We start from the raw sequence: 26,474 nt of genomic DNA, 5'->3' as shown, positions 1-26,474 counted from the left end.
CTGATTAAAAAAATGAGCAAAATATTTGAGTAGACATTTATCTAATGAAGGAAGAAATACGAGATAGCCAACTAGCACATGAAAAGATGTTCAGTGTTACTAATTATCAGGGAAATGAAAATCAAAGCCAGAATGAAATACTATCTCAAACTTCTCAGTATTGCTATTGTCAAAAACGCTACAAATAATTTTGGCAAGGATGTGAAGAAGAAGGAACTGTAGTTCATTGTTGGTGGAAATGTAAATAGGTACAGCCACTATGGAAAACAGTGTAGAGGTTCCTCAAAAGTAAAAATAGAGGGAGTTCCCATTTTAGCTTAGTGGGTTACAAATCCGACTAGTATCCATGAAAATGTGGGTTCAATCCCTGGCCTTGCTCAGTGGGTTAAGGATCTGGCATTGCCACGAGCTGTGGTGTAGGTTGTAGACATGGTTCAGATCCCGCATTGCTGTGTCTCTGGTGTAGGCCGGCAGCTGCAGCTCTGATTCAACTCCTAGCTTGGAAACTTCCATATGCCATTGGTGTGGCCCTAAAAAGCAAAAAAAAAACCCCAAAAAACAAAAAACAAAAACCCATAAAAATAGAACTATCATATGATCCAGCTGTTCCATACTTGGTTATATATCTGGAAAAAATGAAAATATTAATTGAAAAAGATACATGCATTCCAGTGTTCATAAGCAGTGTTATTTGTAGTAGCCAAGATATGGAAGCAACCTAAGTATCCATCAACAAATGAGTGGATGAAGATGATTTGGAATATATATGCAATGGACTATTAGTCTTAAAAATGAAAAAAAATTGGCACTTGTGGCAACATCAGTGGGTCTGGAGGGTATTATGCTTAGTGAAGTAAGTTGATAGAGACAAATTCTGTACTTTTCACTTCTTTGTGGAATAGGAAAAAATTAAATGAGTGATTTTAACAAATGGTCAGACTCATAGATACAAATACAAACAAGTGGTTATCCATGGAGAGAGGAGAAAGTTAGGGAAAGGTGATGAAAGGTACAAACTGCTAGGTATAAAATAAGTAAGCTACAAGAATGTTATGTATAGCACAAGGAATTTAACCAATATTTTATAGCAACTTGAAATGGAGTATATATAGTCTATAAAAATATTGAGTCAATATTTTATATACATGAGAGTAATATAAAATGAAAATCAACTATGATTTAATTAAAAACAAATTAATAACACTAAGAAACATTGCTAGGATTAATGTCAAGGAGGTCACCACCTATGTTTTCATCTAGAAATTTTATGGTGCCAAGTCTCATTTAATTCTTTAATCCATTTGAGTTAATTTCTGTGTAAGATATAAGATCATGGTCTAATTTTATTCTTTTGCATGTGGCTGTCCCATTGCCATTTAGTGAAGATATTGTCCTTTCCCCATTGTATGTTCTTTTCTCCTTTGTGTTAAATTAATGATCCATATATGGGTGGATTTATTTCTGGGCTCTCCATTGATCTGTGTCTTGTTTTTATACCAAGCCATACTATTTTGAAACTATAGCTTTGTAATGTAGTTTGAAACCAGGGATTATGATCCTTCTAGTTTTGTTCTTTCTCAAGAATTCTTTGGCTATTTGGGTGTGTTTTGAAGCCATTATTAAAATTCCTATGGTGGTTTTCTTAAATGAAAACAAATAAGTCTAAAATTTATATTGAAATTGTTTATTAAGAGAGCTTTGGATGCTTATGTCTTTCAACAAAGTTATCAACTAATTTAATTGGTTGTCAGATTTTTTAGTACAAATTTGTTCATAAAATTCCCTTTTTATTTAAAATTTTTTTCCTTCTCTTTTTTTCTTTTTAGGGTTGCACCTGTGGCATATGAAAGTTCCCAGGCTAAGGGTTGTATTGGAGTTGCAGCTGGCATTGGATCTGAGCCATCTGCAACCTGCACTGCAGCTCACAGCAATGCTGGATCCTAACCCATTGAGTGAGGCCATGGATCAAACCCACATCTTCGTGGATACTAGTTGGATTATTAACCAGTTGAGCCACAGTGGGAACTCCCTACTTTCTTTTTAATTCCATTGGATTCTATATCAACAACCTCTTAATTTTCTATATTGGTAATGTGTGTTTTTATGTTTCTCTGCCAAATCAATGTGGCTACAGGGTCATCACCTTTGTTAATCTCAAAAATACAGTTTTTAGATTAATTGATTTTATTATTCTTTTCTCATTATTTTATTGCTTTTTGCCATTACATTTGTTTTTCCTGCATATTTTGGATTTTTTTGTGTTTCATGGGATAGATATTTAGATCTTTGACTTGAAATAGCTCTTCTTTTCCAGTATTGCTTCTTAGGTGCCTAAACCACCATGTAAACATAATCAACTGCATTGCAAGTATTTTGATAAGTTTGTTTTTATTTTAATTTACTTCAAAATGTTTTCTGATGTTTCTGTTCATTTCCTGTATTTTTAAAAAAGAATTTAGTATTGTTTTTCTGGTAACAGTTTTATTGATAGAATTTGGACATTTAAATTGTGTAATGGTGTAATTAAAGCTCCTAGAGCTTTGTAAACTTTGCCATGGTATACTTTAGAACCTTTTCTCTCTTCCCACAGGAAACCCCATCCCTTTTGCCATCAGTCTCCTATTCCTCACCCCACCTCTAGGCAACCACCAGTTTAATTTCTGTTCCTATAAATTTGAAAGCTCTGGATATTTCAAATAAATGGAAGGATGTATTATGTATTTTTTTGGTAACCATCTTTTCTTGCTTGGCATAATGTTTTCCAAGTTTCTCCATGTCATAAATTTAAAGGTACTCCATTCCTTTTATCTTTTTATTTGCCAAGTAATATTTCATTATATAGACATCCCACATTTGTGGTATAAATTTTATTGAATACCAATTTATTTTTTTTCTATTGTCACTTGTATTATAGGTGTCATATCCAAGGAACTATTGCCCAATCTTAGGTCACAATGATTCAGATATTTTCTTCTATGAATTTTATGATACTACTTCTTGCATATAGATCTACAATTTAATTGGAGTTAATTTTTTTTTTTGCTCAGTGAGGTAGGGGTCCAGTTTCTTTCTTTTGAATGTGAACATTCAGTTGTCACAGCTCATGTGTTGAAAAGACTATTTAGTCTCTTTGGTAAAATTGTCTTGGAATCCCTGTTGAAAATCAAGTGACTTTAAATATGAGGGTTACTTTTGGATTCTTTACACTGAAGTTTTTATGTCCTATGTAAATACCTCTCATGAAATTAAATGCAGTCGATTTAACTCTACACTCTCATTCTTTGATTTTCTTCCACATGTAGTTTGGATGAGTTTTTTAATTACATTTCATTCATGGTTTTTTATTCCACTTGAATAACAGTTAAAAACAAAAGTGGAGTGGTGTTGATATCAAGCCACTATTTTTAATAATTTTTATTACTCAGAGCCAGAAGATTGAAGGTGGGAAGGAAAAGCCTTTAACACTTATATCTCCTGGAATTAAAAACTCCTTTTTTTCTTTTTAAAAATTTTTATTGGGCGTTCCCGTCGTGGCGCAGTGGGTAACGAATCCGACTAGGAACCATGAGGTTGCGGGTTCGGTCCCTGCCCTTGCTTAGTGGGTTAACGATCCGGCATTGCTGTGAGCTGTGGTGTGGGTTGCAGACGCGGCTCGGATCCCGCGTTGCTGTGGCTCTGGTGTAGGCCAGTGGCTATAGCTCCGATTCAACCCCTAGCCTGGGAACCTCCATATGCTGTGGGAGCGGCCCAAAGAAATAGCAAAAAGACAAAAAAAATAAAATAAAAAATAAAAATTTTTATTGAAGTATAATTGATTTACAGTCTTGTGTTAATGTCTGCTGTATGGCAAAATGACTCACTTAAACCTGTATATACATTCTCATATTCTTTTCCCTTATGGTTTATCACAGTATGTTTACTATAGTTCCCTATCCTGTGCAGTAGGACCTTGCTTTTTATCCATTCTGTATATAATAGCTTGAATCTGTTAACCCAAATTTTCATCCATCCTGTCACCATCTCCCTCCCCTTGGCAACTCCCTATGTCTTTGAGTCTCTTTCTGTTTCATAGATAAATTCATTTGTGTCATATTTTATTTTATTTTTTCCTTATTTTTTATTAAAGTATAGTTGATTTACAGTGTTGTGCCAATTTCTGCTGAACAGCATAATGCATATATGACTATATATGCATTCTTTTTCTCATTATCTTAGATTATGTTCTATCTGAAAATACTGGATATAGTTCCCTGTGCTATACCGTAGGATCTCACTGCTTCCATTCTAAATGTAATAGGTTGCATCTACCAACCCCAAACTCTCCATCCATCTGAACCTTATCCCTCTCTCCCTTGGCAACCACAAGTCTCTTCTCTATGTCTCTGAGTCTAAGTACTCTTTGAAACAGATGCTTCCTTTAGCTCTTCCTCTAAAAAATTTGAACAGTCTATAATTACAATACTGGTTATTATACCCCCAGAACTTATCTTCTAACTTGACTTTTGTACCTTTTGACCAACATCTTCCCACTTATTCCATCCCAGCCCCTTTGTACCGCCTTTCTAGCCTTCATTTCTATGAGTTTGCATTTTTTCAGATTCCACATATATGTCATATCATATAATATTTGTCCTTTTCTGTCTCACTTATTTTGCTTTAAAATATGTCCTCTGGAACCATCTATCGTGTTGCAGAAGGCAAGATTTCATTCTTTCTCATGGCTGAATAATATTTCATTGTATTTTTTTTTTTTGGTCTTTTTCAGGGCCGCACCCACAGCATATGGAGGTTCCCAGGCTAGGGGGTGATTCAGAGCTATAGTTGCTGGCCTGCGCCACAGCCAAAGCAATGCTGGATCCTTAACCCACTGAGCAAGCCCAGGGATCAAACCCGCATCCTCATGGATGCTAGGCAGATTCGTTGCCACTGAACCATGATGGGAACTCCTAATATTTCATTGCATATCACATATTGGAGAGTTTCTGAGAAAGTAGGTCATTAAAGTTCTCACTGCAGAAAAAAAAAGGTAATCATGTGACTTTGTGGGAATGGTAGGTAATGCTGCAGTGGTACTCATATGGCAGTGGATGTTTATCAAGTCAACACTTGAAAATCTTAAAGGTGCCAGTGTTCTATGTTAATTATATCTCAATAAATTAGGGGAAATAATTCAAATTTTTCTGACACTGAGATAAAGACAAGTGAAAGGAGAATGCCAAATAATGACCCACTTTTTCTTCCACTGTTTTAAAATTTATAATCCTTTTACATTAAAAAATAAAACTGACAAATATCAAGGATCCTTATTTGATTTTTAAAAATATACCAAATCCTTCTTGAGATATTTTTTAGAGCAATTTTCTTTCTTTAAATTATTTAAAATATTATCAAAGATAAAATTCCCCATCAGAATGAGCTGTATACTTAGACTATAGTTGAAACAATTCCCAATTGAGAATATTTTCCTTCACTCATAGGAACTATTTGAGACCACATAATTCTATTCCTTAATTTATAAGGATAATTAACAAATTAATTTTCACACACTGTTGTATTCTCATACTGAAAGAAAACTTACTTTAGAACAGTTGAAATTTTAAGAAGGCTTTCCCCAGAAGATCCAGTGTTCCTTCTTTTCTTTACCAAGAATTGTGTTCTAGTCTGTGTAGACAATTTATGAACTAGTGAATCTAAGAAGGAATGTTTTTCCTTTAAGTCATCGATAGGTCATTGGTAGGGCACTTTGATACTTCAAATAGGGTATACTTCAGATATCAACACTTCTCTTTAGATAATACATGTACTGTAACAGTGTGGGTTTTGCTGGGACACATTTTTAAGTTCTCTTGTCCAGAAATGCAGTTGTTCATTACCTTTACACCAGGATTTATATTTTTTTGTCTGTTTAAAAAGTCATACTATGACAGGATTTGAATAAAGGAAAGAATATCTCTTAATCATGGCCGCTTGTTTTGAGCAGAAGATGGAAATATATTGTGCTGGTCACATAAGTCATGGGCTGGTGGCTCTTTTTTCTGCCTCTCCATCTTTATTCAGGTTTCGAGAGAAAAATACATTCAAGCTAGACAGCTGTTAAATCATAACTTCCATTTGAAGCTTTATAGTCACACTTGCTTTGAGATGGGGAGCTTTGGTTGTTACAGTAATGCTTGTAAAGAGTCTAGCCTCTATCTTTTTTAATATCACAAGCATTTGTGGAGTTCCTAGAAGGATATCTAATCTCAGTTCATACAGTGAATAATTTTCTCTTTACCTTGCGTCCTAACTTCTCATCATGATTTTCTTCTTTCTTACCGAATTTTGTGTTTATAGCAGTTGCAAAATGATGTATGATATATTGGAACAATCTTAAAGTTCTTAGATCATAGATACAAAGAATGAAGAAAAAGCTTCAAAGGGAAACTTAAAATTTCAAAATATATAATCTTCGAGTGCCTACTATTGACTGAATCTTTTTGTTCCCCTGAAATTCATATATTGACACATAATCCTCAATGTAGTGGTATTAGGAGGTGGGAACTGTGGTAGTGGATTAGGTCATGAGGATACAGCTCATATGAGGATGTAGCTCATGAAAAGCATCAGTGCTTTTGTAGAAGAGACAGTGGAGAATTCTCTCTTCTCTTTGGTCGTGTGAGGAGATAGCAAGAAATGACAGTCTGTGAGCCAGAAACACGAACCTCACCAGACACTGAATATGCAAGTGCTTTGATCTTGCACATCCTTGGATCCAGAACTTTTGAGGAAAAAGAATTCCCTTCATCATAAGTTACCAATCTGTAGGCTTTATTGTAGCAGCCCAAATTGAATAATATTATACCCAAGTAATATTTTCCATCTCTATCCCTTTAGAGTTGCCTTACAAAAAAAAAAAAAAGACCTAATTGTGGTAGCAGAGGCCATTGCTCTGTATTTGTTTGCACTCCTTATTCTGAGTAAGAGTCTGATGCTTTTATACTAGTAAGGGAACCCTTGCTATATAGGAAAAGAATGATGCTCTTTTCCCTTGTTAACTATAAATGTATGTGTAAATATGCTTATGTATTCTTTTTTGATTTTTTTAAAAAATTTTTAGGGCCATACCCATGGTATATGGAAGTTTCCAGGCTAGGCTTCAGGTTGGAGCTGCAGATGCTGGCCTACACTGCAGCCAGGGCAACACCAGATCCAAGCTGCCTCTGTGACCTATGCCACAGCTTGTGGCAACACTGTATTCTTAACCCACTGATCAAGACCAGGGATTGAACTCGCATCCTCATGGATACTAGCTGTGTTCTTAACTCACTGAGCCATGATGGGAACTCCATGCTTCTGTATTCTTTAGATGAGCAAGGATTCATAATTCATCAGGGGTATTGACCTGTAATTTTCTTTTGTCATAGTGTCTTATCTGGGTAATGCTGGCCTCATGACATGAATTTGGAAGTCTACTTTGTTCTTTAACTTTATGGAAAAGTTGAGAAGTTAATTTTTCTTTAAATGTTTAGTTGAATATATGCTTGAAGTCATCAGATCCTGGGATTTTCTTTGAAGGCAAGTTTTTGACTATTAGATCAATTATCTAACCAGTAATGTGGTTCTGTTCAGTATTTCTGTTTGTTTATGACTCACTTTTGTAGGCTGTATGTTTCTAGGAATTTATTAATTTCTTCTAGGTTATCTACTTTTTTGATCTATAAATATTTATATAATGTTATGATCCTTTTTATTTCTGTGGCATCACTTGTATTGTTACCTTTCATTTCTGATTTTATCTGTGAGTCCTCTTGTTTGTTTAATTAGACTTGTTTAGGGCTTGTCAGTTGCTTAGGGCTTGCCAATTATGTATGTATATCTTTTTATAAAAGCTTTTACTTACATTTTAAAAATTATTTTCGTTACTGATCAAAAGGGAGAAATGTGAAATGAAATCAAAGTGGAGCTAGTATTGCGGAGAACTTGCTAAAGTGCAGGTGGGAGGCCACTGAGGAAGTGTGATTTTTGCATGTCTCAGCCTAGATGGAAGTTGAATTTCTTTTTTCTTTTTTTGTCTTTTTTGCTATTTTTTGGGCCGCTGCCGTGGCATATGGAGGTTCCCAGGCTAGGGGTCTAATCAGAGCTGTAGCTGCCAGCCTATGCCAGAATCACAGCAACACAGGATCCAAGCAGTGTCTGCAACCTACACCACAGCTCACGGCAACGCTGGATCGTTAACCCACTGAGCAAGGGCAGGGACCGAACCCGCAACCTCATGGTTCCTAGTCGGATTCGTTAACCACTGCGCCACGACGCGAACTCCTGGAAGCTGAATTTCGACCAATTCTTTTCTTAGTATGGGCATCCAGAATGTTCTAGAAAATCAAGATACTTATTGGATCTTTACTCTAAAATAACTTGTGACAGTCTATTCCTTAAAGAAAACTATTTCCTGTCTTGCATTAGAGTTAATCATGATTTTTGAACAACCTTGTGACTTTTGCCTTTATAAGCCCCTGACTCTTCCCTGGAACACTCTTTAGATTTTACCTGAATCTTCCTTCTGAACCACAATTCTTAAGACTCCAAATAAAGTTCTTTGTCCTTTGAAGCCTCAATAATGATTATTATTCAATAATTTAATAAGGGATTTCCACAGATGTTTTGGGAAGAGAAAAGTCGATATGTAATCCTATTGTATGGATTTGTAGTAGGTTGTATGTCATTATGTTTCAGTTAATGTTTAGTTCTCATTCTATATTATATAATGTCTATTTCTTAACCCTTTATACTCTCTTCATAAAAGTCTTTCCTTAAGGAACTTCTTTAGGCATTATTTTTGACAATTCTGTGATGATAATAATTTGGGACTATAGAAAAAGAGATATATTTAAGCATAGAAAAAAAGGCTATGCTTCAATCTCCAGATGTATTATAAAACATAATGATTATTTGAATCAGAATGAGGTGTCACAATTGTAATTCAAGTTTAGAAATGATTCAGTAGTAAGTAAATTTGCATTGAATTACAGAATATTGAATTAGAGTAATTTATATCTCACTTGCCTGGATAAGCAAAGTTTCTGGAGAATAGAATAGAGCTGAGTATGAATGTAGAAGTCAGGTTGGCTAAATTAAGTGCAAGTGAGTATGTAGTTGACTCTTGGTGTTTGGGTATATATACTCACAATGAAATTATTGTGGGTTTTTGTTTCTTTAAATATATAACAGTTTTAGGAAGTTCCCAGGATTGGAAATTTTCAGTCTTTTTTTCTTTGAATGAGCTTTCTGGTCATTTCTGGTCTCTTTTATTAGAATTTCTGAGATGCATATGTTGATCCAGGTGGTAGTAGCCATGAAGTGCCTCAGCTTTCTTTCCTATTTTTCATCCTTTTCCTAATTGAATAATTTTCAAAGACTTTTAAAAGATACAATGATTCTTCATTTTGTTTGACCCAGTTTACCCTTGAATCACTCTAGAATTTTGTTATGTTATTGTATTTTTCAGCTCCATGATTTCTGTTTAGTACTTTTAATTTTTCTGTATCTTTGTTGAAACTCTCACCTTATTTGTGTATTTTTCTCTGACTACAATAGGTATCTTCATGATGTTTGTTTTTAATTCCATATCTGATAGTTTACATATTTCCATTTATTTTATTAGAGTTAAGTTTGGGGAGCTTTATCTTATTTCTTTTTGAAAAATATTTCAACTGGTCTTCATTTTCATTGACTCTCTGTATTGGTATCTACACACCAGACGAAACAGTCACCTATCCCAAATCTTTGTGGATTGGCCTTACACTGAAGAAGGCACTAATGAGTCTGGCCAGAGAGTCTAGAGGCCTCTCAACTTCTGTTTTAGTTCAACCCTCTTTTTTTGTTCTTAGTGGCATTTTATGTATCCTGAGTGTGCTATGTCCCACCAGTGCTCTAAAACAAGCAAGACTGAAGCCAAGTCCACAGGCAGCCCCCGGATAAGTTGTGTCATTAGATGCATGGTGCACTTTTCTTCCTCACCAGGTTGAAGCAATAAGAAAGGGGTTTTCAAGTCCTTGTTCTGTGCTAATTAAGGGGGAGGAGCTTTAGTGACTCCAGCTAAACCATCACCTTGGTTCTCTCTCACTCTGGGCAGCTACAAGATGCTGTGTCCTGTGTCATCTGTATTTTCTGAAGCAGGCTATCTGGGAGCTAGTCTTCTGGACAGCCCTATGAAAAGGAAAGTCATGGGCCACATGGTGCCCATCTTTCCTTTCCCAGAGAGAAACTAGGAACTGGGTGGTTTGTCCCAATTGGAAGGTACTGTGCAAGGATAAATATTATGCCAAGAGGATATTCTGAATTTCTCTAATAATTTTAATATGACAGATTGCATGTTTTAATTGGAAGGTGGGCCCTTTTAACTAGTCTCTGAATTTCTTCTTTTAATGTACAAAGGAAATCATTGTGTTCATGGAGGGTAGATGACTCTAGGGCTTTCTTTTCTGACATTTGCTGAATAAGAAATGAGTTTATTTTCAGCTTTCCCTTGGGGGATGTACAGTCCCTACAGTGAAAGGAAAACTTGAATACTTGAGTAAACTATTGAATCCCTAAGGAACTAAAGACACGTAATAGTACTACGTGTAAATAAAATCCCCTCAGTTCCCTATTATGCCTAGAATGTTTCCCTGGGGGAGAGTCTGAGAAAGCTTCCGGCCTGGTATAACTGAGTGAATTATATATCATTACATTACATCACACACATTTAAATCTTCTGTGGCTTGCCAAGTGGCAAAGATAGTAATAATAAAACTTTATTTTTTCTGCTGCTTGAGAGGATTCATAATCAGAAATTATGAGCTGTAGTTCTGAAAGATTTTCAGGGCATATCAGAAATTAAATGTGAACTGCATTCTCCTAGAATCAAAGGAACCAAAGCCTTAGAGCCTGAGTTTGCTCTTCCAGGATCATAAGAATAATAATAAGGAAACAGCAAGATTTTCTGGCTTAAGGAACGTGAATTTCTGAATTCCATTTGTATTAACATCCTCCTTGTGTGATGAAAGTCCAAGGATCTATGATACACCATTTCTTTCATGCTTTTGCAGTCCCGACATTCTTGGTAGAAGAATAGGTTAAAAGAAGGATGCAGGGAAAGTTTAGAGACATTACTTGGCTCAAAGGATGCATTATATCTGTCAATTCCATAGATGAAATCTAACTCTTCTACACTTAACGGCTTTTATTTGTGACCTTGGACAGTAAAACTTCATCTCTTCTACATTCCGATAACTTAATTTTGGTTTAGAAAATGCTCTTGTGGTGTTCCCTTCGTGGCTTGGCGGTAACAAACCCAACTGGTGTCCATGAGGATGCAGGTTTGTTCCCTGGCCTCCCTCCTCACTCAGTGGGTTAAGGTGTTATTGTGAGCTGTAGTATAGATTGCAGATGTGGCTTGGATCCTGCCATATTGCTGTGCTATGGTGTAGGCTGGCAGCTGCAGCTCAGATTCAAACCTTAGCCTGGGAACTTCATATGCCATGGGTGTGGCTCTAAAAAAGACAAAAAAAAATGCTCTTGGTTCCCATCCTACCATGTCTAATCTGCATCAGAAGTCAGCAGCAGGATGTTGGTCCTGCTGCATCCAGTTTTTCTGGTGAGAAGAGTCATGTGGTTGAAGAAATGTTGAGAAAAAAGGATGACTTTCTTCTGGTCAAAACCCTTTCTCTCTTATCCTGTGGCTTTTATAGCAGTCATGTTTACATATGGAAACAGAGGCCTTCATGCTGTAGGCTAAGTTTTGATACTCTTTGTTTAGGTACTTTATAAAGACTAACAAAGGAATGTTCATGTCACTCAGTTTCATGATAATGGTAAAGTCAATTCTATGGTTGAAGGTTGAGCTAATCGTACACCATCCCAGTGCATATACCACTCTTTTGAGAGGAGATATTGTGGAAAAAGTTGAATTTTTCTCTGTAACTCTTTCTCCTGTATCCACAGATTGTCTAGAAAAGGATGGCTTCTGGAAATGGTTCTTTTGTGACTCAATTCATTCTGTTGGGATTAACAGACCAACCAGATCTCCAACTCCCTCTGTTTTTCCTGTTTCTAGTAATGTATATGGTCACTGTGATGGGCAATTTGGGCTTGATAATTCTAGTTGTGCTAAATTCACACCTACATACCCCTATGTACTTTTTTCTCTTCAACCTGTCCTTCATAGATCTCTGTTACTCTTCTGTGTTTACACCCAAAATGCTGATTAACTTCATATCAGAGAAGAATATTATTTCTCTCATGGGGTGTATGACCCAACTTTACTTTTTCTGTTTTTTTTTTGCTATTTCTGAGTGCTATGTGCTGACTTCAATGGCCCATGATCGCTATGTGGCCATCTGTAACCCCCTGTTGTATAACATTGCCATGTCTCCTAAAGTGTGTTCCAGCCTTATGCTTGCTTCCTACTTGATGGCATTTTCTGGTGCCACGGCTCACACTGGGTGCATGCTGAGACTGACCTTCTGTGATGCAAATACCATCAACCATTACTTCTGTGACATCCCTCCTCTGCTCCAGCTCTCCTGCACAAGTACCTACATCAATGATATGGTAGTCTTCATTGTGGTGGGCATCAACATCATTGTGCCCAGTCTCACCATCTCTGTCTCTTATGGTCTTATCCTCTCCAGCATCCTTCACATCAGCTCCAGGAAAGGCAGGTTTAAAGCGTTCAGCACCTGCAGTTCCCACATAATTGCTGTGTCTCTGTTCTTTGGATCAGTTGCATTTATGTATCTCAGACCATCTGCTCAATCTGTGGATGAGGGAAAAATCTCTTCTGTCTTTTATACCAATATAGTTCCCTTGCTGAATCCATTAATTTACAGCTTGAGGAACAAAGATGTTAAACGTGCTCTGAGAAAAACCCTGGGTAGGATATAGGTTTTTGTTTTTGTTTTTATAAATAAATTATACTTTAATAAAAAATAAAATAAATTAAAAAATACATAAATAAAAAGAAAAGATTTACCAACAGTGTATAAAAGATAAAAGGACAGAGTTTTGATCAAAGAGTATCTATCTGTAGAGTTAGTTATATGACAAGAAGATTCTATGCGTTTAATTAAAATGTTTTTAATGGCAGCCTTTTAATCCTATTTTTTCCTTAACATGGTAAAAGAAATTTGAGTCTTTTTTCATAACTCATTTCCAGTCTTTTTTTTTTCAGCTGTGGGATGCAGACGTTCCCAGGCCAGGGTTCAAACCCAAGCCACAGCTGTAACCAGAGCGAAGGCAATGATAATGCCAGATCCTTAACCTGATTAGTCACCAGTGAACTTCTATATCCAACCTTTATAGAGTAGGTCTTCTTTTCCCCCTCACATTACCACAATATCTTCTCCAACTACTTTTTCTTGTTTAGTAATAACATTGAGTAATATATAATCTCAGTCTTTCATATCAGTGTCATTTTGAACTTGTGTTTTCCTCTGAAGCATATTGACCAGTCTTCAAATAATGGAAATAAGTAATGCTAGAATGATGTTGTATCATTGAAGGTGTTCTTATCTGCCACTTGCTATTCTAGGAGAATATCTATCTGAATAATATACTCTTTGTGCTCTTTTTTCAGTGGGCAAGCATGTCTCCTTTAAATGCTGAATGCTGGTGTTTGAAGGTTCCTAAAGACTGTCAATGATAATCCATTTTGCATATGTTTACATTGTGTAGCAAGCTTCTTTTGGGAAAGAGTTTGTTTCTACCTTTGTACAGTCAAAGCAAGACATAACAAATCATTAAAGTATTTTTTTTTTTTGTAGGCATGGGAAAGTTAAGCTCAGATCCTTAAATATACTTGTCATCCAGCTTCATAAAGAAAAATTCTCTTCTCAACTCTTAGCCTTCTGATTTCAAGTCTGCTACTTTGTAGTCTATTTTGCTTCTACTTTCTTCTGTTTATTTTATTTCAGTAAGGGTGGAATATGAGAGAACATTGCTATTTTCAGAGTAACTCTGCCTTGTTGCAAAATGACACATGAATTTCTCTCAGTGTTGGTATCACCGCTATTTCAATTAATTTTTTTAGGAAAACAGGCTTGATCTTTTTGTTGGGAAATAGGAGGACTTTAGTGTTAGTATATTGGGAAGAAAAATTGGCTCAAATAGGGAATTTATTTTTTCTGCAAAATTAAGAAAATTGAATTAGAATGTTTGCAAGTGTTTGTAATTTACAGAACAAAGCATGGGAGAAAAAGAAGCCCAGAATCATGGCAATATATCAGGACTCAGAGAGACACATGGTCAGTAAATAAGAGGTCTCCCATGGGGAGTGGTCATGAGGATTAAGAACCTCCTTTCATTTGTATTTGCATCCTATTCTATTGAGTACTGTAAATATATTCCACTGTCCATAAAACTTTGATAAAGCTATAATGCACAGTGTCCGTACATTAATAATGTTTGGCCATGTTTGGGGAACCAGGTAGAGAAAGGGCTGTTGCTTTAGGAGATGAAATAATTAGGGGTGATAGGAACTCAAGTTAGAAAGAAAAATGATGGATAATACCTTTGCTCTCTCCTTTCTGGAAGGCCCCTAGGATTGTTATGGAGATCTCATAATTTTTGTAGATAATGAAAACATAAGTTACTTGAATTTTTAAAAAAATCTAAACACAGGGCTGATGGACTTAGAAACAACTAAATCATTCCTGTTTTTATTGGCTTCCATATGATACTTCCATATGGATTTTTAAGTATGGAAATTTGAACTGCAGCTGGCGTAGCAGTGAATAATTTAAGAAATATGGGGCGAATAAACCAAATTGTGACATGCTTTTTGGAAAAAGATATTGGACTATCATCCTTTGGGGAAAAAAAGCCCCTAAAAAAGAGGCTACTCTAAAAATTCTCAATTTGATGTATCCAGTGAAATTTTAGGTAGTTTTTATGAAACTTTTGATGATTATTACTAGTTACCACTTTTCTAATATTTTGTTATTTTAAAATTTAGTGTAACTCTTTGTTGGTCTGTTTGATGTTTTAGATGCTTTGGATTGCTAAATCCTTGTTTTAGATTTAAAATGACCACCCTGTTCTCATCTCCTGATCCCAGTTTCAACATGATTTATTTTAATTATTCAAGTTCTAATTATATGAAATAGTTGACTTTGAATTTTTCTGTTTATTTATGAATTTTTCTGTTTATTTTAACTTACTCTTCTTTTTGAAAACTTTTTTTTTTATTGAAAGAAAAGTGTATACAAACAAGTAAATAATGTCTCTGCTATTTGAAAATCTTTGTGGACATTGCAGATGTGTGTCTGGTGTGTTATGTATTCTGTCATAATTTGGGGTAACCACAAGAGTGGCTTAAACTCTGTCACTAATCTTTCATTTCATGAGCATCAAAATGCGAATGGAATCTGTTTCATTTACAGAAAAGATAAACTTTCTAAAATTAATTTGTCTTTGACTAATTGGTAAAATTAATAAAAGTATTTAAATACTATTTATATCTTACCTCCTGGGATAAGAATTGTTTCTGGAGATCACAATAGACCTGAGTCTGAAGGAGGAAGTCAGCTGTACTCAGTTAAGTAGCATGAATAAATCATTAACTCTTGGCGTTTGTATGTGTATACTCATAATGTGATTATTAGAAACCCTGTCACTGGCAGAAAATTAAGGAACCAACCAATAAACAAACTCTACAGCATTTAATTAGTCCCTAAATTTCTAATACCTTCACTTCTATCCAGGAAAGAAGAGTTTATAGATATTTGTGTCAATGAATTGCTTATCATTGCTTACTGGAACTGAAATTTGAAATGTAGCTCATTATGAAAATTGTTAAACTATTGTAGAATTCTAAGTACTAGATAAACACTGTGGATTAAACCTTACAGAGGGAAAAATTGTCTTTCACAGCTCAGAAAATTTGTTTTGTAGTTGATGTAATTTTGACCTTTGAGCCAGTTCTTTCCTATGCCTGTAATTACTAACATCTGTTTTTCCTTATCCTATTACCTACCAGTTATACCTTCTTTGGAGTGTTTTCTGATTCCTTAATACTTTATGAATATCTCAGTGTGTTAGGCAGTTTTATATTTAAGTTGAATGAACTTCAGCAAATGGGTATTGCATTGTAGAGTTTCAGATCTCAATTGGAGAATATTCTGGACATGTCTACCCAGAAGATATGTGTATATAGTACTAAAGGATCGAAACTTTAAGGATATAAAATTTCTTTTTAAACCTTTATATCTCAGTTTCTATTACCTCATGGATGTTCAACTAATACTCATTAAATATTAGTGAGTAGCTAACTGTAGGTATGGTACTGTCATGTGGACAAAGTGAGTCACAGAATTCTAGTGTTTGAGGTCAGTTTACTTGAATTTTAATATGGTGGCTTTAGGACTTAGTCCTTCCAGATTTTATTTTCTTTGCACATTAGAAATATTTGAGAGATTTAAGTAATAACAGTGATTTGTCAAATTTAAAACAGGAGTTCTTCCCTTGAAATGTCCTATATCATTTTATTTAAATAGGTAAGCATTAGTAAACCTTTAGAAGCTATTCAATGAAAGTAAAAATAAAGTCTTTTGAATTAATTTAATCAAATACCATTAAGTTTAATTATGCCTGTATTTTACCAATAAATATTTCCATCTATACATCATTTCTACTTTTTACATTCTTCCTTTACTCAGCTTTGACTTGGAACTTTTGTAATTATTTTAATTGAGGACAATATGACCAGATCTATATCTACATTATTTATTTATTTAGGCTATGCCTGCCATATGTGGAATTTCCTAGGCCAGTGATCGAATCCACTGCACAGCAGTGACCCACACCACTGCAGTGACAATGTCAGGTCCTTAACCTGATATGCCACAAGGCAACTCCCTGTATCTACATTTAGAATCTTTTCTAAAATATGACCCAACAATGCCACTCTTGGGCATATATCCGGACAAAACTTTCCTTGAAAAAGACACATGCACCTGCATGTTCCTTGCAGCACTTTTCACAATAGCCAAGACATGGAAACAACGCAAATGTCCATCAACAGATGATTGGATTAGGAAGATGTGGTATATATACACAATGGAATACTGCTCAGCCATAAAAAAGAGCAAAGTAATGCCATTTGCAGCAAATGGATGGAACTAGAGACTCTCATACTGAGTGAAGAAAGAAAGAGAAAGACAAATACCATATGATATCACTCATATCTGGAATCTAGCATATGGTGCAAATGAACCTTTCCACAGAAAAGAAACTCATGGACTTGGAGAATAGACTTGTGGGTTGCAAAGGCGGAGGGGGAGGGAAAGGGATGGATTGGGAGCTTGGGGTTAATAGATGCAGACTATTGCCTTTGGAATGTATTAGCAATGAGATCCTGCTGTGTAGCCCTGGGAACTATGTCTGGTCACTTATGATGGAGCATGATAATGTGAGAAAAAAGAATGTATACTTGTGTGTATAACTGGGTCACCATGCTGTATGGTAGAAAATTGACAGAACACTGTAAACCAGCTATAATGAAAAAAATAAAAATCATATAAAAATTAACTTTTATGAGATAGCAAGGTTACAAGTGGCTTCATCAAAATGAAGGGGAACATGAACAAAAAATTAAGAGGAAAATCATATACTTGTCTTTTTTTATTCCCCTTCATTCTTCCATGACTGTAACAAGTGGAAATAAAGTTCTTGACAGACTACCATCAATAAGGAACTGCATAGATAGCAGACTGAAATATGTTCCCAAGTTTCTGCAGTGAAAAAAATTACAGCCCTGATGACCACAGATGCAAAAATCCTTAACAAAATACAGGAAATCTTGGGAGTTCCCATCGTGGCTCAGTGGTTAACGAATCTGACTAGGAACCATGAGGTTGCAGGTTTGATCCCTGGCCTTGCTCAGTGGGTTAAGGATCTGGCATTGCCATGAGCTATGGTTTAAGTTGCAGACATGGCTCAGATCCTGCGTTGCTGTGGCTCTGGTGTAGGCCAGCGGCTGCAGCTCCGATTGGACCCCTAGCCTGTGAACCTCCATATGCCGTGGGAGCGGCCCTAGAAATGGCAAAAAAAAAAAAAAGGAAATGAAGTTCTTAACAGACTACCATCAATAAGGAAATGCATAGATAGCAGACTGAAATATGCTCCCAAGTTTCTGCAGTGAAAAAAATTACAGCCCTGATGACCACAGATGCAAAAATCCTAAACAAAATATTAGGAAGCCTAATTCAACAACATATTATAACAATCATACATTTTTATCAAGGGGGATTTAATTGTAGGGATGCAAGGATGGTTCAGCGTTCACCACTCAGTGTGATGCATTACATTAATGAAATGAATAAAAATCAAATGATCATCTCAATAGAGGCAGAAAAAAACATTTGTTAAAATTTAAAATCTAGGAGTTCCCGTTGTGGCTCAGTGGAAATGAATCTGACTAGGAACCATGAGGTTGTGGGTTCGATCCCTGGCCTCTCTCAGTGGATTAAGGATCCAGCGTTGCCACGAGCTGTGGTGTAGGTTGCAGATGTGGCTGGGATCTGGCATTGCTGTGACTGGCATAGGCTGGTGGCAACAGCTCTGAATAGACCCCTTGCCTGGGAATCTCCATATGTTGTGGGTGCAGCCCTAAAAAAAAGACAAAAAAAAGACAACAAAAATATTTAAAATCTATTCATGAAAAACTCCTAACAAGTGAACATAGAGTTTGAACATAACATGATAAAGACCAAATATGACAAGCACATAACTAACATCATACCCAATACTGGAAAACTGAAAACTGTTACTCTAAAATTAGAAACAAGACAAGGATGTTCACTCTCACCATCTTTATTCAATATTGTGTTAGAAGTTTTACCACAGAAATTAGATAAGAAAAAGTAGTAAAGAGTTCCCAAATTAGAAAGGAAGAATGAAAACTGTCACTGTTTTCACATGATATGATATAATATAAAGACTCCATCAAAAACTGTTAAAACTATTAAACTCAGTAAATTTGCAGGATACAAAATCAATAAAATTTCTATTAGAGCTCATCAATGAATTTGGCAAAGTTGCAGGATACAAAATTAGTACACAGAAATTGATGGCATTTCTATACACTAACAATGAAAGATCAGAAACAGAAATTAGGGACGCAACCCCATTTACCATTACATCCAAAAGAATAAAATACCTAGGAGTAAACCTACCTAAAGAGACAAAAGACCTGTACTCTGAAAACTATAAGACACTGATGAAAAGAATCAAAGATGACACAAAGAGATGGAAAGATATACCATGCTTGTGGATTGGAAGAGTTAATATTATCAAAATGACTATACTACCCAAGGCAATATACAGATTCAATGCAATCCCTATCAAATCATCAAGGACATTTTTCACAGAACTCGAACACAATATTTTAAAATTTGTCTGGAAGCACAAAAGACCCAGAATAGCCAAAGATATCCTGAGAAAGAAAAATGGAGCTGGAGAAATCAGGCTCCTGGACTTCAGACTATACTACAAAGCAACAGTCATCAAAACTGTATGGTACTGGCACAAAGATGGAAAAATTTTTTTTTTAGTGTGTTTTATTTTTTTATTTTTTAAATTTTTTTTTAAATTTTTTTATTTTCCCACTGTACAGCAAGGGGATCAGGTTATCCTTACATGTATACATTACAATTACATTTTTTCTCCACCCTTTGTTCTGTTGCAACATGAGTATCTAGACAAAGTTCTCAATGCTATTCAGCAGGATCTCCTTGTAAATCTATTCTAAGTTGTGTCTGATAAGCCCAAGCTCCCGATCCCTCCCACTCCCTCCCCCTCCCATCAGGCAGCCACAAGTCTCTTCTCCAAGTCCATGATTTTCTTTTCTGAGGAGATGTTCATTTGTGCTGGATATTAGATTCCAGTTATAAGTGATATCATATGGTATTTGTCTTTGTCTTTCTGGCTCATTTCACTCAGTATGAGATTCTCTAGTTCCATCCATGTTGCTGCAAATGGCATTATGTCATTCTTTTTTATGGCTGAGTAGTATTCCATTTTGTATATATATCACATCTTCCAAATCCAATCCTCTGTTGGTGGACATTTGCGTTGTTTCCATGTCTTGGCTATTGTGAATAGTGCTGCAATGAACATGCGGGTGCATGTGTCTCTTTTAAGTAGAGTTTTGTCCAGATATATGCCCAAGAGTGGGATTGTGAGGTCATATGGAAGTTCTATGTATAGATTTCTAAGGTATCTCCAAACTGTTCTCCATAGTGGCTGTACCAGTTTACATTCCCACCAGCAGTGCAGGAGGGTCCCCACAAAGATGGAAATTTACATCAGTGGAACAGGATAGAAAGCCCTGAATTCAACCCACGCACCTACAGCCAACTAATCTATGACAAAGAAGGCAAGAATATACAATGGAGAAAAGACAGCCTGTTCAATAAATGGTCCTGGGAAAACTGGACAGCCACATGGAAAAGAATGAAATGAGAACACTCCCTAACACCATATACAAAAATAAATTCAAAATGGATTGAAGACCTAGATATAAGACCAGTTACTATATAACCCTTAGAGTAAAACATAGGCCAAACCCTCTCTGACATAAACGACAGCAACATCTTCTCAGATCCACCTCTTAGAGTACTGACAACAAAAACAAAAATAAACAAATGGGACCTACTCAAACTTCAGTGTTTCTGCACAGCAAAGGAAATTCTCAACAAAATGAAAAGACAACCCACAGAATAGGAGAAAATCTTTGCAAGTGAATTGATTGACAAGGGATTAATCTCCAAAATTTATAAACACCTTCTGCAGCTCCATACCCAAAAAACAAACAACCCCATCAAAAAATGGGCAGAAGATCTAAACAGATAATTCTCCAAAGAAGACATACGGATGGCCAGAAAACACATGAAAAGATCTTCAACATCTTTCCTTATTAGAGAACTGCAAGTCAAAACCACGATGAGGTACCACCTTACACCAGCCAGATGGCCATCATCCAAAAGTCTACAAACAATAAGTGCTGGTGAGGGTGTGGAGAAAAAGGAACCCTAGTACACTGTTGGTGGGATTGTAAATTGGTGCAACCACTGCGGAAAACAGTATGGAGATTCCTCAGAAAACTAAACATAAACTACCATTGGATCCAGCAGTCCCACTCCTGGGCATCTATCCAGAGAAAACCATGACTCACAAAGACACAGGTACTCTAATGTTCATTGCAGCACTATTTTAAATAGCCAAGACATGGAAACAACCTAAATGTCCATCAACAGAGGAGTGGATAAAGAAGATGTGGTGCATATACACAATGGAATATTACTCAGCCATTAAAAAGAACGAAATACCGGCATTTTTAGCAACATGGATGGACCTAGAAATTATCATGCTAAGTGAAGTCAGCCGTACAATGAGACACCAACATCAAATGCTTTTATTGACATGTGGAATCTGAAAAAAGGACAGAATGAACTTCTTTGCAGAACAGATACTGACTCAGACTTTGAAAAACTTATGGTTTCCAAAGAAGACAGTTCGGGGTGTGGGGGGATGCACTGGGGTTGTGGGATGGAAATCCTATAAAATTGGATTGTGGTGATCATTGTACAACTATAAATGTAATAAAGTCATGGAGTAATAAAAAAATCAATAAAATTTTATTGTGCTTCTATGCATTAACAATGAACTTTCAGAAAGATAAGAAAACTACCTAATTTACAATTGCATTGAAAAAGTATAAAATACCTAGGAATGAATTAATTGAGAAGAGGAAAGATCTCTAGTTGAAAACTACAAGATACTGGTGAAAGAAATTGAAGAAGCCACAAATAAATGGATTGGAAGAATTAATCCTGCTAAGATGTACATACCACCCAAAGCCATCTAAAGATGCAGTACAATTTTTATCAAGGCATTTTACCCAGAACTTGAACAATGCTAAAACTTGAAAGAAACCGGAAAAGACCTCTCATGCCACAGCAATCTTAAGGAAGAAAATCAAAGCTGAAGGAATTATGCATCCTGATTTTAAAGTATGTTACAAAGTAATCAAAAGAGTATAGTATTGAGATAGAAATAGTCACATAGATCACTGAAACAGAGTGGAGAGCCGATAAACCCCCCGTTTATGGTCAATTAATATAGGATGAAGGATCTAACTATATACCACAGAGAAAGATAATCTTTTTAATATTGGCTTTGGGAAGACTGGACAGCCACATGCAAAAAATGAAACTCCCTCCCTCCTACAATCTCATTCCCACTTGCTGAAGCCCATAGAGTCCCCTGTGATCTCCATAAAGTGAAGTCAGAATGGATCTCTGAAGAAATGACCCACAGTGCCGGGGGAACTGGAGGTCCAATCTAGGTTTTCTTTTCCTAACAGGAGAACCCTAGCCGTCTTTGTTCAGTGCTTTGCCAGCTTTTGAGATGGGGAGGTAGGGGTAAGGGGAATGTGATCAGCATGTAGCGATGCCTTTTAATGCAGTCCATTTCAGTTTCTGTGGTGCAAGGGATTGCTTAAGATTCACCCTTGTGTCAAAAAATTTTCACAGTGGTGTCTGGCCCACGAATATTTGTTAGTTGTTCTTGTTGTGATGGGGAGTGAAGTCAGAAACAATGTGCATTGCCCTGTTAGTGACATCACTCCCTAAATAGTATATCCAAGCAAGTCTTCCAATAGACTGTTTTGGGGTTAACTAAACTAAACTTGTATTTTAAGCCTCATAGTAACCCTGCCCCAGTTCTTTGGCATCAAAGACGGAGAAGCAATCCAAAGAGAAGCAACCTCTGTGTCAAGAGTACATTAAATATGGCTGTAACAAAGATAGTTGGACATTGATACTAATTCATTGAGAAGACATTTTAAGTAGAAATATGGGAAAATATGCTTTTGATGAGTAATGGTCAAAGCAAAACACCTAAGGTGATACTTTTTGCATGCTTGAAAAACAGTGGAATGAGAGGAGTGAAGGAGAGCATCAAAGGGGAGGAGGACAGAGATGTAACAAGAGGCAAGATGATGTTGGACCTTGTAGGCCATTGTAAAACTGCAGTTTTTTCTGTGAGTGAAATGGAGTACAGGAAACTAAAAACAATGACATGTTTTAGAAAGATTATCTATGTTAATGAGTTGGCAGTAAACTGTAGAAGGCAATGGATGAATAATGGAGAAGATTGGGAGACTGTAGTGATGCATGTAAGAGATAATGGTTTCTCAAGTCAAAGTGGTAGTATCATAGCTATGATATAATCGGTAGCTGTATATACTATACACATAACATTTTGTGTGTGTGTGTGTGTGTGTGTGTGTGTGTGTATAATGTATATGTTTGTCTGTATAAAATTTTAGAGCTTTCATTTGACCAAAGATTCCTTAAGCATATCAATGGAATCACAATAGATTGGGAAAAAATATAGTTTACATGTGTGTGACAAATATTGGATTGATATCCATTGTGTTCAACAACTAGACAAGAAGTAAGAAAGTAATTGCACACAAAATAGGGAAATGATTTAAACAGGAATGCTACAGAAAAACAAATTCAGGAGCTTTACAAATTCATGAAAATATACTCTAGCTCAGTAATAGTTAGGGGAATGCAAGTTAAAGTAACAGTTATTTGGGATGGAAATAGTATAAAATTGGGTTGCAATGATCATTGTTACAACTATAAATATAATGAAATTCTTTGAGTTAAAAAATAAATAAAAGAAAAAATAAAGTAACAGTTATATATGTATATCACTTTACATCTTTCAGACTGTCGCATTTCTAAAACACCAATACCATTTTTGTTGGCATAAATGCTGGGAGAAGCAAAGGTAGTTTCATACATTACCTGCAAAGATATTAATTATTGTAGCCTTTTGGATAACTATTTGTTATTAAACTGAAAGATAATATTTTGGGAAATTATTTCATTGAACTAAGAATGCTGGTCCTTTGGGGTTCCCTGTTAGCTCAACATTTTAAGGATCTGGTGTTATCACTTCTGTGGCTCTAATACTGCTGTGGCACACGCACAGTCTCTGGCCTGGGAACTTTTGCATGCTGTAGATGTTTCCACTTGCCAAAAAAAAAAGAAAAGTACCAGTCTATGAATTACTGCATGGATAATGATTATTTTGGCATTGCTTATTTTAGTTAAAAAAAAAACCTGGAAAAATAGTGAAGTTTTATCAAGATGTAGTTATTAGGTAAGTTATTATATATCTACATGGAGAATATTGAAGAGATTTTAATAAAGTATTATAAAATGACAAAATCAAGAGATCAAAAATATGTACTTTGTTATAAACCCTTATAAAATTTTGGTTCTGTGAGCAAGTAGAAAAATATGTGATGGTGCTTAAGTAAAACTTGTGAATAATTTTGGGTTATGGATGGAAAGGAAAGAAGCTAAACAGGAAAGGGGGTGCCAAGAAAAATGGAAAACAAAACAATTTGCTAAAAAGAATATTAATTACTATTTGTGATACAATTGTGTAGGTTATCATGGGAAAATTACGTATGTACAGAAATTTATGTGTCTGCATGTAATGCATTTTTTGAGCGGTCTTTCAGATTAGTCAATAGTTATGTGTTAGTGATTGTGCCTAAAAGTCAAGTAAGCACTAGGGGATGGAAGAGAGAAGAGAAATTTTCTAACTCATTTTCCTTGAAGGAATGTGCAATCTCTAAAGTGAAATTTTAGCAGAACATTTTCTTCAAGACACGAAGGCAACCTGGGTTAAAGCATCCTTTTTCTTGTATAAATAATTTCGTGTCTTTCCTAAAGGTTTCAACTTGTGTTGTGGCTCCCTCTATATCAAGCCCCTGAGTCCCTGAAGCTCAAAATTAAATAATTTATATGATACTACTTGTTATTACATCAAAAGCAAAGAGTGCTGTTTGGATTCCTTTTTGTAGTTTTTTTTTTTTTTTTAATTTTATTTTTTGTCTTTTTGCTATTTCTTTGGGCTGCTCTCGCGGCATATGGAGGTTCCCAGGCTAGGGGTTGAATTGGAGCTGTAGCTGCCAGCCTATGCCAGAGCCACAGCAACGTGGGATCCGAGCCGCTTCTGCAACCTACACCACAGCTCACGGCAACGCCGGATGCTTAACCCACTGAGCAAGGGCAGGGACCGAACCTGCAACCTCATGGTTCCTAGTCGGATTCGTTAACCACTGAGCCATGACGGGAACGCCCCTTTTTGTAGTTTAAAGATCACCTCTTAGCAAAGTCTTAATTAAAAAACATGATTTTTATCATATTCATAGAAATCTAAGATTTTATAAATGCCCCGAGCCTCTTGACATTGTTACATCCATGATTTGCAAATATATTCCTCCTGTGTTTGGATTATTTCATTCTTTAGAATGAAATGGCTTTAGACCACCGTGACTGTGGGTGGACAGATTTATTGTTTACTTATTTTTGTGCTTTAAATATTCTTTAATATTCTAGATTTACATTCATTATTACATATGTTTGTATTATTTCATTCTTTTAATATTATTTTTGTCAGAGATTTTTAAAATTTTGATAATGTCCAATTTAACTATTTTAAATTTTATGGGACTGTTTTTTTTTCTTCTGTCATATATTAGGAGAATGCAAAATAATTATCCAATTTTTCCAATTTGCAATTTTTCCAATTTTTTTCCCACCACATTATAATTTATTCCTTTTGCTGTTAAAAAAAAGACTAATATCCATATGTGTGTGTGTGTATATATCAGGGATATTTTTAAATTGTTTTTTAAATTTTTTATCTATAGTTGATTTACAGTGTTCTGTCAATTGCTGCTGTGCAGCAAAGTGACCCATATACATACATTCTTTTTCTCACATTAAAAAATACGCAACACTTCATGAATTTGTGTGTCATCCTTGTTCAGGGGCCATGCAAGTCTTCTCTGTATTGTTCCAGTTTTAGTATATGTGCTGCTGGAGTGAGCACTATGTCTCAGGGACCTTAACTTGATTTTTAAAAATATTCTTAAAGCCTTCTTGAGTTTTTGTTTTTTTATTTTAATTTAGTTCAAATGCTGTCTAAAACAAAAGTCCCCCTAGAGGGAGCTATTTACTTAGATTACATCTAAAACAATTTGGAATCGAGAATGATTCTCTTTATTGATAGGGACCTACACAGACTACATAGCTGTATGCCTTAATTCATAGGGAAAATTAAAACAGATTAATTTTTCACACTGTTATAGTTTTGATATGGAAGAAAATTATTTTAGGACAGTTGAAATTATAAGAAGGTTTTTTTTCCTGAAGACCTGTTGTTTCTTTTTTCCATTATTAAGTGTTATGTTCTAGGGAGTTCCCATTGTGGTATAGCAGAAATGAACCTGACTAGTATCCATGAGGATATGGGTTCGATCGGTGGCCTCGCTCAGTTGGTCAGGGATCCGGCATTGCCATGAGCTGTGGTGTAGATCACAGATTTGGCTCAGATTCCTCATTGCTGTGGCTGTGTCTATGGCC

The 26,474-nt window shown here is 35.7% G+C and overlaps 1 protein-coding gene and 1 non-coding gene across 2 annotated transcripts; one reads left to right on the top strand and one right to left on the bottom strand.

Annotated features, from left to right (window-relative positions):
* Window positions 1-11,976: 11,976 nt before the first annotated feature.
* On the top strand, window positions 11,977-12,903 carry LOC125111100 (olfactory receptor 8B3-like). The gene has a single exon (XM_047752921.1). The coding sequence runs from the start codon at window positions 11,977-11,979 to the stop codon at window positions 12,901-12,903; it is 927 nt and encodes a 308-aa protein (XP_047608877.1).
* Window positions 12,904-25,834: 12,931 nt separating this feature from the next.
* Window positions 25,835-25,941, bottom strand: LOC125112315 (U6 spliceosomal RNA). The gene has a single exon (XR_007131108.1). It is a non-coding gene; the product is annotated as a U6 spliceosomal RNA (small nuclear RNA).
* Window positions 25,942-26,474: the final 533 nt, after the last annotated feature.

The sequence above is a fragment of the Phacochoerus africanus genome, chromosome 11 (genome assembly GCF_016906955.1).
Source record: "Phacochoerus africanus isolate WHEZ1 chromosome 11, ROS_Pafr_v1, whole genome shotgun sequence".
Classification (NCBI taxonomy): domain Eukaryota; kingdom Metazoa; phylum Chordata; class Mammalia; order Artiodactyla; family Suidae; genus Phacochoerus; species Phacochoerus africanus.
The sequence above is the reverse complement of the archived record's forward strand: the minus strand, read 5'-3'. Positions and strand labels throughout refer to the sequence as shown.

What these genes read in the sequence shown, in the direction of transcription:
- LOC125111100 (XM_047752921.1), top strand. Translation starts at nt 11,977, where the DNA reads ATGGCTTCTGGAAATGGTTCTTTTGTGACTCAATTCATTCTGTTGGGA.